General features: G+C 35.5%; 1 protein-coding gene across 2 annotated transcripts; it reads left to right on the plus strand.

The window, feature by feature from the left end:
- The first annotated feature begins 8,534 nt into the window (after positions 1-8,534).
- On the plus strand, positions 8,535-15,379 carry LOC129243447 (probable multidrug resistance-associated protein lethal(2)03659). Of its 2 annotated transcripts, XM_054880488.1 has the most exons (8): positions 8,535-9,050; positions 10,823-11,053; positions 11,122-13,122; positions 13,223-13,299; positions 13,345-13,658; positions 13,725-13,875; positions 13,942-14,890; positions 14,959-15,379. In XM_054880488.1, the coding sequence occupies exons 1-8, from the start codon at positions 8,971-8,973 to the stop codon at positions 15,227-15,229; spliced, it is 4,074 nt and encodes a 1,357-aa protein (XP_054736463.1). In that variant the 5' UTR covers positions 8,535-8,970; the 3' UTR covers positions 15,230-15,379. The 2 variants fall into 2 exon arrangements, with proteins under 2 accessions (XP_054736463.1, XP_054736457.1); XM_054880482.1 differs by having other exon boundaries at positions 13,223-13,658.
- Positions 15,380-15,923: the final 544 nt, after the last annotated feature.

Below are 15,923 nucleotides of genomic sequence, written 5' to 3' on the forward strand. Positions count from 1 at the left end.
TTCAGATTTATGTACTAAGGATGCCAATATTAGCGGTAATTCTTATTCACACGATTTGGGAATATTTTTATAGCAATACTAGGGGTAATACTTGACTCCAAGCTCCATTCGTAGCTTTCTACTCTTGTAAATCTATGTTCGGTAAAAAATGGGGTCTCCAGCCACGTGTCGTACTCTTAGTGTACAACTTACATGGGGTTGCCTAGTTTGATGGGTAGCCCACCACTAAATTAGAGAGAGTGCATGTATTGGCATCACTGGACTATCTTTCCAAACAGGACCGGAACTCATGCGGAGAAGCTTGGACTTCCGACCAACTCCCATTGCGGAAGCTGTACGGATCCTGCAGAGGAAGAGACTTTTGCGCATTTTCTTTGCAAAAGTCTGAGTTTGGCGGCTAGGCGCTTGAGATATTTTACTGTTCTCTTGCAGTTCTCTAGCATAGATTCCTTTTCTCTAAGGATCGCCTTCCAACTCTTTGTACAACTGCTATCTCCGCTCTTGCAATCGCTGGACCAACATGGAAATCGGTATACTTTGGATAAGAATACGTGTGAAATTGTCGATTCTGCTGTCGAATCTCCTATGCCGTAGCACCCAAAGGTACTCTCACAATTTTTCTTTGGATGACCAAATCTTGCAATCCATCAGTATTGACTAAACCTTAAGTTTTTTCTCTGTAATTTGCTTTTATTTTCATTCAAACTCAATCTATTCTTAGAAGCGTTAAATGCAAGGGCAGCTCTTAGAGGTACTACTTGCATGTAAATGAGTTTTTTGAGGAATTTATCACACAGAGATTATTGCGGATACCTTAAGATGGCCATAAACAGGGAGCAATTCCCAGCGATTTGTGCATAGTCCGTACCACACACACGTTACACAAATCCATAAACTACCATTTCGTCGACAATTTTAATGGAGCATGAATTCATGGTCATTTGTTTGGGATGAAGTAATGATTAGTTTTGATACGGCTAATGGAGAAAAAATCTCTTTCTCAAAAGCAAAAAATTACAACTTAAGTTCTACTTAAAAGTATAAAAGAGTAATTGATAATAAAATGATTTTTAACTAAATACTGAATAATGCAATTTTTCATTTCATGCCCACCAGAGGAATTCCTGTTTATTAGTGACGGACTCCTATTTGTGACGGCCTCTTAGGCATCTGCATCAAAATGCTATTTTTTTTATCTGTTTCCTGGGATATATGCAGATACATACATACTTATGTATGTAAATATAATAATTCTACTCGACATTTTCAAATAAGGTGTGTAAGGGGGGCCAGCGCTATTAGAAAAAAACGTTTGCTATCATTGCAAATCAAATGTAAATAGGGATGTATGTACGAGTATGTAAATATTTAGTAGTTGATGCATTTGTTTCTCGACTTGATGAAATTGATAATATTGTTTGTACTACTACAGTGCATGCAGTTTGTATGTACATAAGTGCATTCTATAATAGTTGGAATAATAAGTTGCTTTTTCTGTGCAGTAATAAAGATAAAATTTATACTCAGTTGGAAACAATATACAAAATTAGGGAAACTCAATTCCAGAATTGTGAAATAGATAACCGATATTTCTCGCTAAGAGAATATGTTGCCCAGGTACCACATGCATACATACATACATATGTATGTGAACATATGTATATGCATAGATATACATATGCACATTTACATGTTTCTAAAAATGTTTGAAAAATATTTGAGCGAAGAAACAAACAATTACAGAAGACATGCGCTATGTTTATGTGTATGTTTTCACCAATTAATAAATGAAGGCTTCGACTATAAGAATGAACTGAAGAGAAATAAGAGTGTTTTTTTCACTCTCTCTCGCAACGATCAAAAGCTATCGAGCATCGTACAAGAATAAAGAATGGTGGAATACAAGATTGGGTGCACCAGAGAGACGTGACGCCACACTGGTGCAGTTGTGCGAAAATAATGTGAAAATGCGAACAAAGAAGCAAGAAAAAGAAGAAATAATACAAGAAATACTCGAATAAATTGCACAAATGGGGCATCATACACACAGCTATTCTGTCAAATTCATTGAGAGCGGAATTGCGGTACGATATGAGCACCACCTTTGTATTCTGTCCATCGCGGGCACGGTGAGCAGAAGAAGGTGGCGCTTTCCGAAAATAGTCTCTTTATTTTTCGCCATTTTGACAGTCAATAGCACCATTTTGACTATGAATAAGCAAACAAAAGGAAGAGAAGTTACTTGCTTGTGAATATTCAGTGAATGGCTTGGTGAATATTGTGATTTTGAGATTTGTGATTTTTAAATTAAGCCAAATAATAATAATGAAGTGCATGGAGAAACAGCAAAATTAAGAAAAACATTTTTCTAACAGCCGTCGCCCCTCGGCAGGCAATGACAAACTTTCGAGTGTATTACTGCCATGAAAAACCTCCTTATAAAAAACCCATTTGCCGCTGGAAGTCGGCTTAAAACTTTAGACCCCTCTATTTATGGAACAACATGAAGACGCACACCACAAATGGGAGAGGAGCTCGGCCAATCACGCAAAAAGGGGTGTAAGCGCCAACTATAACAAAAATTTTAACAATATCTCCAAATTCATTTGTTTTGCTTTTTTTGCTAATGACGCCCAGGCAAGAAAATATGTGTGTTTGAATAGAATTTTTTGTGTTTGGTAGTTTCTCTTACTTTCGCTTACTTTTCCTCCTCACAAACCACTAATTTTTCTCCATTTTGTTTGTGTATTCACAGCACTGACGTCATGTCGAATTCGGAAGGCGGAATCTTGTATTTTATCATTCTTGCATAGCGGGTATTGAATATATGGCACAACTAAATTGAAAAAAAAAAATGTATTTGTGCACTTCATTTTAAGGCGAATTCAGATAAGGTGGTGGTACTAAAACATATAATTTTTTCTCTTTTCTTTCGGTTTGGTGGTGTGAATGTCAAACTTATCTTTTTTGTTTGCATTCTTATTAAAGTTCATGGACCCGCGGAAAGTAATCGCCCATTTGGCATTCAAATCATCAATTTGTAAAAGCTATAAACATTCATTTTGTTTTTGTGCGACTGCTGCCACTTTATACGAATTTGCCTTGAGTGTAGTAGTACACTTAAGTCTCTTTAAGAGAATTTCATTTAAAGTAAGTTCTCCAAGAGCGCTAGAACTGCTAAGGCACATGCATTATTTTATATGCATTGATATAAGCTGAATAATTTATAATACACACATACATACGCCTTCCGGGAAAAGATTTTTATTTATGTAGTTAGTTTCAGACTGCATGGGACAATATATTATGGGACAAATGCATGTAATCTTGTATTTTCATTTTGAAATAAAATATCTCAACTTTAATTTGATTCTTAAACCTGCATATATATTTATACAATATTTTGTTTATATATTATATTAATTTTTTTATATCTGTAAAATGCTTATTTACTATGCCTAAAGTGTGCTTATGATACTAAAATATGTAACATTTTTTAAGGTGTGTTTTTCCTTTCTTATTTTGAGTTTAAAAATATTCAAATTTTGTAAAAGTAATTTTTATATTTTTATTGCCACGAAAGAGCTTCTCATAAAAAACCATCTGCCGTTCGGAGTCGGCTTCAAACTGTAGGCCCCTCTATTTGAATAAGATGGTCAAGATGCACGCCACAGATAGGAGAAAGAGCTCGGCCAGACATCCAAAAGAGGGTAAAACCAAATTTTGTAATAATTATATATAACTAGCGTACCCTCGCCCGCTTCGCTAGACGATAAATTCAATGATTTGCTGAAAGGGAATAAAATTAATACGAAACAAAGCAAATTCTTTGATACAATTTCATTCGAACTTTATTGTAACACTTTTTGGTAGACAACGTTTTTGGTTTTTTCATCTTTCGCGTGAATAATGACGATGGTTTGCCAACTCGTGAGCAAGCTACATACAATTGTCCATGAGAAAAAATTGGGTATTCTAAATTAATACCGCACATTTGTAGAGACTGTCCTTGCGCCTTATTAATTCTCATAGCGAAGGCAAGGCGAATAGGGAACTGCAAACGTTTGAAATCGAATGGTAAATCCGCCGGAATCAGTGGAATTCAGGGTATCAAAATGTCTTCTCCTTTGTACTTCCCTTTCAAAATTGTTGCTTCGATAACGTTACCCATTAGCTTCTTCACAGCGAGTCTGGTACCGTTGCAAAGTCGGGGCACATTACTATTGCGCAGCATAATAATCGGTGCTCCAATTTTTAATCGTAAATTATGAGGTGGTAAGCCTGGCAAATCGAGTGAGTTTAAGAATTCAGTTGGATAATTTACGACCTCATCTTGATCAGTAATAGTGTCCATTGACTTATACGCAACTATGTCACCAGGTATTTGATCTAAAATAGCTGAATTTATATCATTGACGTCCTTATTTTTCCCAGCTAAAATTGCTCTTTCGCTGAGTCAATCATGGTTTTTGTAATGTTGAACTATGTTTGAAAATACACTCTGTATCAATGCCTCTTTAGACTGTGCAAAAGTGCAGAAATTGTTAGGCAATGTTATCATTCCTGTTGTTTTTGAAAAAAGGTTTATTTTTTTTGGTTAAAAAGTGTTTTTTGAAGTTTTGAAAAACACTTCGCTCTAACAAATTTCTTCTCAGTTAATTGCTGAAAATTAAATATTTTGAAAAAACAATTTTTTTTTAATTTAACGTTTTTGAGAAAATATTGTTCTTGAAAAAATTTCATACTTTTGTAAAAGTTTAAATTGATTTGTTATTGTAAAAAAGATTTTTTTCCGCTTTGAAAAACACCCCCTCGAAAAAATGTATTCTCCATTAATAGTGGAATATGAAATGCTTTGAAAACAACATTTTTTTTTTTAAATTTGTTTGGTTTTCAGAAAATTTTGTTTTGAAAAAATTTCATGCTTTCGAAATTTTTTTATTTTACTTTATTTCTTCAAAATTTTTGAAAACAATTTTTTTTATAATTTTCGAAAAACACCCCTTTGAAAAAATGTTTTCTATGTGTCATAGTGGTATTCCATTAACTTTTAGGATTATAGTCAAATACTTACAAATATCTACGCTTTCACAAATAGCAACAATAAACAAATTTCCTCAAAACCAAAAAATTTACTTTTTTCCTAAAAAAATTCTAAACAAACAACGTAATAAATTTAGAATTTTATGTTCACGAAAAAACAGTATTGTTTTTATTGTATTAACTGAAAACCAAAATGTTGCAAAAAATCAAAACAAAACTAAATTATTTTTTTGTGTTCATTCGGTCCATATGTTCCATAAAAAGTTGATATGGTAAATAATATGCAGGGTCTGATACACGCAAATTTCCATTGACCATTATAGTGACAAAATTATCGATCACCAATTCCAACAGGATTTCAAAATCAGAGTTGGAATGAGTTGTTGTGTGGTGTACTTCTGAAAAAATGAGAAATAAACAAAATAAATCTAAGAATTCGAATTCTAACTTTATCTTGTATATGTTCTTATTACCTTTGAATTTTTCCAATGAAGCACCATTGATTTTAAATTTTCCAAGAATTTTTTTTATGATTTCGCGTTTCTTTCCTTTTTCATTCGATTCCAACATTTGTTCATAGCCGAAAACATCGTTTGCAAACGCATTCATTTCCATATAGAATTGGTCAAAGAAAGCATTGCTCAATTGAATTGAAACATTATTTTCATAAATACTTAGGACCTTAACTAATGCACCTTGGTACATACCTAACGCAGATATTCATCGCGACCTTGACATCGATACTATTGATGAAACAATACAAAGCGCTAGCAGAAGACACATAAATATACTATTAACGCATACAAATCCTATGATGAGAAGACTACCAAATAAAGAAAAATCTACCCAAAGTCGGCTTAACCGTCAAACACCAACAGATCTTGCAAAATCCTTGTAATCAATTGTCAACTAATCGTGTATGTCATTGTTTGTTAACCACTTGTTTTTAAATAATATGTATATATTTCTTCTAAATGAGCTTGGGGGCATTGGCCCTTCAATATCACTCTCATTCCATCTTTTTGTAAATCAAATTACTTATTGTCTAACGACAGGTGTAATATTTTATGGAAGAAATAAAAAAAAAAAAAATTTCATTCGAATCATTTGAAATTTCGGTATACAATAACGAAAAATTCAAAAAAAGTTGTACACATAAAATGAATGTCGATTCGAAACTTACTTTAATCTAAGAATCGAGCAAGTTTTGTTTTGTACAATATTTTGATTTTTTCTTTTTTTTATATGAAGAAAATATTTAAAAGAATTTTTTTTTTGCTAAAAACCTTCCCCTAGTGGATCCCTATAATATGAAAAAAGAACGAATAAAATTGGCCTCGTATCGGCCCAAAAAAATGCGTACAAACGAACATCATTTCATTTTTATATATATAGATAATATATATGTATATAATTTTTATATGCAAAAGTAGATTTTTACAAATAAATTGAATACTTTATATGACTATTTTTTAAATAACTCCTTTCGGAATCATATTAGCATGTTTTCTTGGGCTAATCAATTCAGTATCCCGATAAATTCGTACGGAAAGGATTCGGAGTCCTAGAAGTTAAATAAAATAAAAGCTTTTTTAATATACTTCATGGCGGGTATTGAATACATGTTTACGTATGCGTTCACTTCTCAGTGCTACCAATTAAAAAAGGCTGTACTGCCAAAATAAGGACGAAAAACAAAACGAACAGAACAGATCATAAGTTGAACGCATCTCAATTAGGATCACATCGTTGTTGTTGCATTTGCGTGAAAATTTGCTGTCCGGATCCCGATCATTTGTCATAGGAACAGAAATGTAAAGTATAAGGAGTATTTTTTTTATTTTGTATTTATTGTTGCAATGCCTTTTGATTTATTTTCCATCGCACACAGACTTCTCTTACTTTGCCGTTTTATATTGCTTAAATTTAATTTTTAATGTTGAGCCAATGCATAGGGATTGATGCGTGTTAACCGGCAAAGGAATTTTTATACGCCACTTCAACGCCTTATATTTTATTTGAAAATGCATCAAATTTTATTTCCATCTGCTATAAGGGATTGAAGTCTTGCAGTAAAAATTATTTGTTTTGTAGGCCTTATCAGCAACGGAAATTTATAATGATGAAATTGTTAGAGTAATTTTCTTCACTTCCACCTACGACTCGATGTGTTTTAGATTTAGAGAGCTTAGTCGAGCTCCTGATCCAGTTTGTGGTGCGCATCTTGATGTTGTTCCACAACTAGAGGAACTTACACTGGAGTTTTGTGCCGCCCCCGAATGGCAGAGCTTTTTTAAGGAGACAGGAATATACTCGAAGGCTTGCCATTATCTGCCGAAGGGTCGAGAGCTTTAAAAAAAAACCTTTTCCATTATTAAGTGTTTCATGTCCACAGTGGGTTTCGAACCAAGAATTTCCCAAATGGTACTGCGGCTATAACCTAATAACTGTATTTTGAGAACTTTGATGTTGTTTTTATCGAATTTTTGATGTGTTTGAGTTATGACGTTATTCCTGCAACTGATCGATACGGGGAATCAGTTCAGAAAGTTAGTGCTGTTAGCTGTGGAACAGTATTTAGTTGTATTTAGTTGAGCTCCCTGAAAATCATTATAGAGGTAAAATGATTACTGTAGCAGTGTAGTAAGTGTGTAGAAGCTGAGCGAGATTATATTGAAATATAGTTTCATTTAAAAATTAAAATTATCTTATTTTTGTTTTCAATACTTTTCACCAAACCTATATTTGAATATCCAACAGTAGAAAAATTAGCAAAATCTTCGACAAGTATACGTCATATATTTTCTGAACTGGAATGCTGCAGTATAAGATGGAAGTATGTATGTAAGTGTTAATTGTGTTAATAAATAAATAAATAAACAAATAAATAAATAAATAAACAAATTGTCAAATTAAAAGTAGCTTCAGATTTAACGAAGTAAATCAGAAATAGTTTGCACCGGAGAACGTGTAAAACACGCTCTCTGTTCTCACTTACCCAATTATACATATTATATATACATACATATATTTCTAATAATAAGTTTTTTTGTTTAGTTTTGCCGTTGTCAACAAGTATAAAGTAACAATATTAATTGTAATTAATTAAATTTAAATATGTACAAATATAATTTATTTCCATTTTACTTTTTATACTAATTGTACACAGAATATTTCAGCTACTTGTGAAATCATTTAATAATTTTAAACCTACCCCAACAAAATATTAAAAAAACAGAGCGTAGTGCTGCTGACGGTAGTGTTAACAGGGCAGATGCTCGATGTAAGAGCGAAAACAACGAATAAAGAGAAGAGAGTCTACCGCTCAAGTGCTTCTCAAATATGATTCTTTGTGTTGAATTAGTTATAACACAGAGTTTTTATTGTATGAGATTGTGTGCATATGCATGTATGTATGTGAATAAATTAATCACCCCTTTTTAGCGTCGAACTAGAGAAGTGAGTCTTTCAGTATACTTTGTGCGCGCGCTGAGTTATGTTGTAAATATTATTTTCTTACTTTGTTAGTGTTTTGCTAATTTTTTTTACACGTCGGGCCAGACGAGGAAAGAGCGAGTACACAATTCTTTCAAAATCTATGCATAAAAAATAGCAAATAGTAAAAATTACTCGTTTACATGAGCTTTTGTGTTTATATTGTTTCGTGACATGCGGGCTATCGAGTAGTTTGTGATAATCTTCATTAATGGTGTTTTTCGTGTATTTTGACGCAAATATTGGTGCAATCACAACTATCGATTATTTAATAAAAAAACAATTTTTCCTCTTAATGAAAGTGATAACGTAAAAAACAGAAAAAACTAGAATTCGGGGAAGCGTTAGTGATACGTGAAACTCGTTGCACTGTGTACGAAAAAATATATATCTTAACTGTAAATCAATTATTGTAGTAAACATTAGAATAGAATGAACCGGACTAGAAAAAAGGTTGAACGTCCAAAAAATCCATATGAAACGGTGAATTTTCTCTCAAGCTGGAGTTTCTGGTATGAATTGAAATGAAAATTACATTATATAGTATATATATTATATATTATGTTTCTTAATAGCGCTCGTTAGGGATGTTAAAAAAAATCAGTTTTTTTAGGGAACCGGTTTTATTGGTTAAATTATTATTTTTTTCGATTTTTTTTCTTTCAAACCCAGAGCCGCTCGTTCGGTTTTCCTATTAAGTAGTATTATTATATATAATATATAAACAAACTCACCTCGAATAAATATCAGTTTGGTTTGGTAACATTTTGCGAGAAACCAAATCATCAAACAATTTGTACATTTTGTAGCGTTTAGGTAAAAGTAAATCTTGCATGCAACCACCCCGGGTGGAACAATATAAGGAAAATTGAATACAAATTGCTGTTATTTTCCTCTTTAGGATATACATGATTCAAACTCCTTTAAGGGCCTGCAAATATTTAATTTTCGTGTTCATATTTTGTCTTGTGCACTTTGCGTATCAATGAAACAACAAATTCAAATAAATGCTATTGCTCATTGCTTATTTGTCACCCAAGAAGAATAAGTTTTTAGATGGCTTGAAATCTGATTAAAAGATGCTATTAATTATAAGGCGGGTGTTTTAAACGGTGGCCAACCCTAGCGGTCGCTGTTATGCAGGCAATAGCGAATATTCAAGAGCATTTCTACTATCGCTTGGCTTAAAAGTCTTCTGGTTTAGGAGGCATCATATATGTATGTTACGTTCCTTTGTTTCTAGGAAATTCAACTTTCATTAACACCTAAAAACGCCAATTACTACAATATATCTATACATACATACGTATACATAGTATGTGTGTATGTGGTATACAGTGTTGGATAAATTATTTGCAATTAAAAAATCCCTCACGAATGTAGTCACATACAATGCCACTCATCCATGACGGCCAAATAGAAGAGCTCTCTTCTTTATGTTCAGCTTTCTATCCCCGGACTAAGCATTTACTAAACTTTTCTTTTCTAATAAGCGAAGATATATTTGGTGTTTAAATCGTTCTTAAATTGGTAAAGTAGAAGTTCAAGATTGAATTGTTTGAATTGCGCGAATATTGTCTGACCCACATAATAAACCTGTTTTGTCTGCCTTGCGCGGTATAAAGCCAAGTTTAAAAAGGTTCATACACTGGAAGTAGCCTGAAATGAACAAAAAAAGAATTTTCTGTAAGTTCTTTTTGAAGCACTCTAGCGTATTCAAACATGCACTTACCTACATCCGCCATAAATATTGAATTCAATTGATTTATTAAAAAAATTATTACATTCCCAAGGCTGCAAAATTTTGAAGCGCAAGCATCTTACTATAACTGGGTTTATTGCCCTCTTGAGACAGGTAAATAACTCATTGCACTCAACACTTCAGCTTATTCTCTTCGACGCTCTTTTTCACATTGGTTTTGAGTGCTCTTAAATATTTTAAATACCAACAAATATTGTTTCCAATTTCTAATTACTCCGAATCAGTATCGCACTTTTGAGTGTTTCTGACTTGTGAGTTGACTGACGACTTCGCAGCTTTGGATAAATATTGTACATTTGTATGCATGCAGGCGTCATATATGTGTATGTGAGCGTCATAAAATCTGACTATGTATGCACATATCTGTATGTAAATAATTATTTAGAAAACAATGTTATTTAGACGTTACAAATTAATAACCATTTCAGCCTTGGAAACAAACTCTTAATCGATTGTTGCGGCAGCAAAAAAACTTGATAAACTATTTGTAATGGTTTTTTAAATGATTTTATTTTCTTAAAGGTGGATGAGAGACATCTTTCGGCAGGGACTTCGGGGGCCACTTAGGGAGGAGGATTTATATCAAAATCTTAGCTCATTGGACAGCGAAACACTTACCGATAAATTCAGTAAGCTCTGGGAAGATGAGAGATTGCGTGAGAAACCCAGTATTTTGCGCGTGATTGGACGTGCTTATGGATCAGTATTTTTGCCACTTGGTGTTCTCTATTCCATAAGTGAATCGATTTGCAAGTGAGTAGAATATCTAGAGGCCAAAAAATTGATAACCAATTTATTAATCTATAATTTCGCAATTTCAGATCTATACAACCGTTACTACTTGGCGGTTTTGTGGCCTACTTTGTCGAGGGCCAGACTACCACTACCGAATCACAAGCTTACCAATTCGCTGCCGGCATCGTGCTATGCTCTGTGATACCTGTAATTGCATTTCACCCATTCATTTTCTACATTATTCGAGTAGGCACTAAAATAAGACTCGGCTTATCAGGTCTCATATATCGTAAATGCTTACAAATTTCGAAAAACGCCAGTAACGATGGTTTGCGTGGACGCGCCATTAATATCCTATCAAACGATGTAGGACAATTCGATGTGGCGCTAGCGTTTCTACATGACCTGTGGAAGGGACCGGCTGAATCCTTGATCATAGGCTATCTTATGTATCGAGAGATTGGCATATCAGCAATCATTGGAGTGGCATTCATGCTGAGCTTTATTCCTTTACAAGCATACGTTGGCAAAAAGGCCGCGTATTATCGTCGCAGAACTGCCGAGCGTACGGACTTGCGTGTAAAATTAATGAATGAAATTATTCAGGGCATTCAAGTGATCAAAATGTACGCGTGGGAAAATTCATTTGCCAAACTCATAGCGGACGTACGACTAAAGGAGGTCAGGGCCATAAAGGGTACTTCTTACATACACGCCGCTCTGGGCTGTACTTCAATGATATCACCACTGTCGGTTTTCCTCGCATTGGTGTCTTACATTTATCTCGGCGACTCATTGACGGCCAAGCGTGTGTACACCGTATCTTCCTATTTTAATATGCTTAATGATTCGATGGTACACTTTTGGCCGTTGGCAATAACTTTCGTATCTGAGGCAACGGTATCCGCCAAGCGTGTTGGAGAATTTTTGCAAGACGGCGATGCTGCAGCGACTCCTATACTTATAAATGATAAGAAATCTGAAGCAAAAAATAATAATAACAAAGGCAGTGAAAAAGTGGAACTGAATGGGCAGATTAATAATTTGCCGAATTCTTATGATTCCTCAAGTGGCCGCGAAATTTATCCTAACGCTGAGCAGAAGGGCATTGATATAAGAAATGTGAGCGCCACATGGGATACCAGTGAGCCCAATGATTTCAAGGGCAATGTGGCGCTTTCGGATATTAATGTTAAAATTGAAGAAAGAGCCTTAGTAGCCATAGTTGGTCCCGTGGGCTCTGGAAAGTCCACGCTGCTCAATGCATTACTCGGGGAAGTGAAAATAAATTCCGGCCTAATAGTGATCAATGGCAAAATATCCTACGCCGCTCAAGAGCCTTGGGTTTTTGAAGGTACTGTGCGCGACAACATCGTATTCGTGGACTCATACAACGAGCGGCGCTACAAGAAAGTCATCAAAGTTTGCTGCCTAGAACGCGATCTAGAACTAATGCCCAATGGGGATTTAACAATTGTGGGGGAGCGCGGTGTAAGCTTGAGTGGTGGACAAAAAGCGCGTGTAAATCTAGCTCGCGCAATTTATCACAGAGCTGATATTTATCTGCTGGACGATCCACTATCCGCTGTGGATACTCATGTGGGCAAGCATATCTTCGAGCGGTGTGTTGCAGAGTTTCTGAATGATAAGATAGTCATTTTAGTCACACACCAGCTCCAGTACCTTTTCGATGTGGAGCAATTAGTTCTCATGAACTCGGGACGTATTGAGGCCAAAGGCAGGTATCAAGACTTGCAAAAAAACGAGAAATATCAATTCCTACTGATGCAAGCCACTTACGAGACACAAAATGAGCCAGCAGATTCAACGGATGCTATTAGTATTGATAGCCATATGTCTCGCAGTGAATCGGAGAAGAGCATGGAACATCATCAGTTGTTAAGGCCGGATGAAATACCTGTCGAGGATGAGAACCAGGAGCAACAGGCGGTGGGCTCGGTGAAGTTCAGCGTGTATATGTCGTACTTTAAGTCACTTGAAAGCCCCATTTTACAATTGATTATCATGGCCTTATTTATATGTGCGCGCTTTATGTTGACTGGTGTGGATTACTTTTTGTCCAGATGGTAAGTAGGGTTTCGAGTTGGTTGCTATAGAGGTAAAAATAGTTCTTAAATTGTTTAGCTTTTACAAAGCTTTATTTCATAGACATTCTTCTGTTTATAGGGTAATTTGGGAAGAAAAGGTATCGATAGCAAATGGCGACCCTCTAGCAGATATATATGAAAATGCTACCCTCACGAGGAATGAAACTCTAGCAAATATATATGAAAATGTTACTCTCAAGGGGAATGAAACTCTGAACAATCGAACGCTGGAACACGATATGGATGATGAAGAAGCACACCGGCAGGAATTAGTGGTTTCCTACGCTATTATACTGGGTGCAACAATGGTCGTCTATATACTGCGTACTTTCGGGTTCTTCAGAATGTGTCTTCAAATATCTTTGAAACTGCATGATCGTCTTTTCCGTGGTATTACCCGCACAAGCATGCATTTCTTTAATGTCAATTCATCTGGTAGGATTCTGAATCGCTTTTCTAAAGACATTCGCGTGGTTGATACTGATGTGCCACACACTCTGTTGGACTGCATAGCGGTGAGTAATAACTATTGGTATTTGAAGAAGCGTTTAATTGATCTAAGTCTATTCTACTCCCTACAGTTCGTTATCGATGTTTCTGGTGTTCTTATAATTGTCGCCGTTGCCAATTATTGGCTGTTGGTACCAGCTGCATTTATTGTCACCTGTCTATTTCTGTTCCGGTACATCTATATCAATACCAGTCGCAGTGTTAAGCGAATAGATTCAATTAGTAAGTATTTTCTTTAAGAACCCAACTTATTCAACAACTTTCGATTATCGTATTTTACTTTTGTAGCTCGTAGTCCCATTTATTCATTGACAAATCAGACGTTTCAAGGACTTAGTACCATACGGGCTCTACAAGCTGAGTCTGCACTTGATTCTGAATTTCACGATTACATGAACGGCAATACTTGCGCCTGGTTTCTATTTATATCTAGCACCCGCGCCTTTGCCATATGGTCCGACGTTTTGTGTGTCCTTTACATTGCGGCTGTGACTTTTAGCTTTCTGGTGTTACGCAGTGAGTTCAATAGCGGCGATGTTGGCTTGGCTATATTGCATTCTATGACCATGATTGGTATGTGCCAGTGGGGCATGCGGCAAACGGCGGAATTGGAGAATGATATGACTAGTGTGGAACGTATACTCGAGTACACGCAGCAGCCACCAGAGCCGCCATTGCATACAGATCCACATAAAAAGCCAAAGGGTGAATGGCCCAGCGAAGGGCGCATAGAGTTTGTTGATTTGAAATTACGGTATTCTCCGAAGGACTCTTATGTACTGAAAGGCTTGACCTTCACCATAGAACCTCAAGAGAAGATTGGTATTGTTGGGCGTACTGGTGCGGGAAAATCTTCCATTATACAGTCACTGTTTCGATTGGCCTGTAATGAGGGTGTGATACGGGTGGACGATGTAGATATAGAAAGCCTCGGATTGCATGACTTAAGAACCAAAATATCAATAATACCTCAGGATCCAGTATTGTTTTCAGGCACTTTACGCTACAATTTGGATCCCATGGAAGAGCGTAGTGATGATGAAGTGTGGAAGGCATTGGAAGATGTAGAACTAAAGTCGCATGTATCCACGTTGATTGGGGGCATTGCCTGCCGTATGTATGACGGGGGATCAAACTTAAGTGTGGGCCAGCGGCAGTTAGTGTGCCTAGCACGAGCTATCCTCAGGAATAATAAGATACTTATACTAGACGAGGCGACCGCCAACGTTGATCCAGAGTAAGTTTTAAATTTGCGCCTATTATAATAAATTCAATAAATATCTATTTGCAACACTTACTTCATAGGACCGACAAGTTAATTCAGAAAACGATTCGTATCAAATTCGCCAAATGCACAGTGTTGACCATAGCACACCGTCTGCACACTGTTATGGATAGCGATCGTGTGCTGGTAATGGATGCCGGGCAGATGGTAGAATTGGGTCATCCATATGAGTTGCTGCAGCATCCGAATGGCTTTCTAAGACAATTGACCGACCACACTGGATTTTCGATGGCCAATATGCTGATGCAAGCAGCCGAGGCGAGTTACAAACAAAGCAAAAAGGATCTGTGAATAGCCGGATACGCAGGCTTTGCCATTAAGTACTATAACCATTAAAACATTTAATGTGATAAATTATTTTTGTAACTAGCGAATTCTAGAAGAAGAATTTTGAACGAAATCAAAATATTACGCATTATTACTTAATTCATGTAAAATTATACACATTTACAAATATACGTCGATATCGTAAGAAATTTTGTAAAACAAACTATTTTTGTAATGATTAGATAAACTAGATTATTTTTATTCACGATCTGAAAAAAAAGGATTCCTCCTATTAGCAATAATATAACCTTGTCTTCAATAAGAAATCAACGAAAGAAGAAAGCTCACTGAATTCTGGTGAGATAAACATAGGTAAACAAAGGGTGTTGTTGTTGTTGTAGCAGCATAAGCATTCCACACAAATACACGAGGAATGCTGCTGAAGTGACAGTCCTTGGCCGGATAGAAATCCGGGTTGTTTCTGTTACTTAGAACCGACTGACGTGGGAACGTAGGTAAACGAATCGATCCAATTGATGGAGATGAAGCTGCATTTAGTGAAACTGATAAATTGAATGTTTTCCAAGCAGATCATAAATTAAAATATAAAATATGCTATGAAATCTTAGAAAATTCGAAGTTTGAAATCTGATTAAATTTTGTAACAACCACTGAAGAGTAACCAAGTAGAATAAAACTCTCATTATTACTATCGTAT

Source organism: Anastrepha obliqua, chromosome 1, assembly GCF_027943255.1.
Source record: "Anastrepha obliqua isolate idAnaObli1 chromosome 1, idAnaObli1_1.0, whole genome shotgun sequence".
Lineage (NCBI taxonomy): Eukaryota > Metazoa > Arthropoda > Insecta > Diptera > Tephritidae > Anastrepha > Anastrepha obliqua.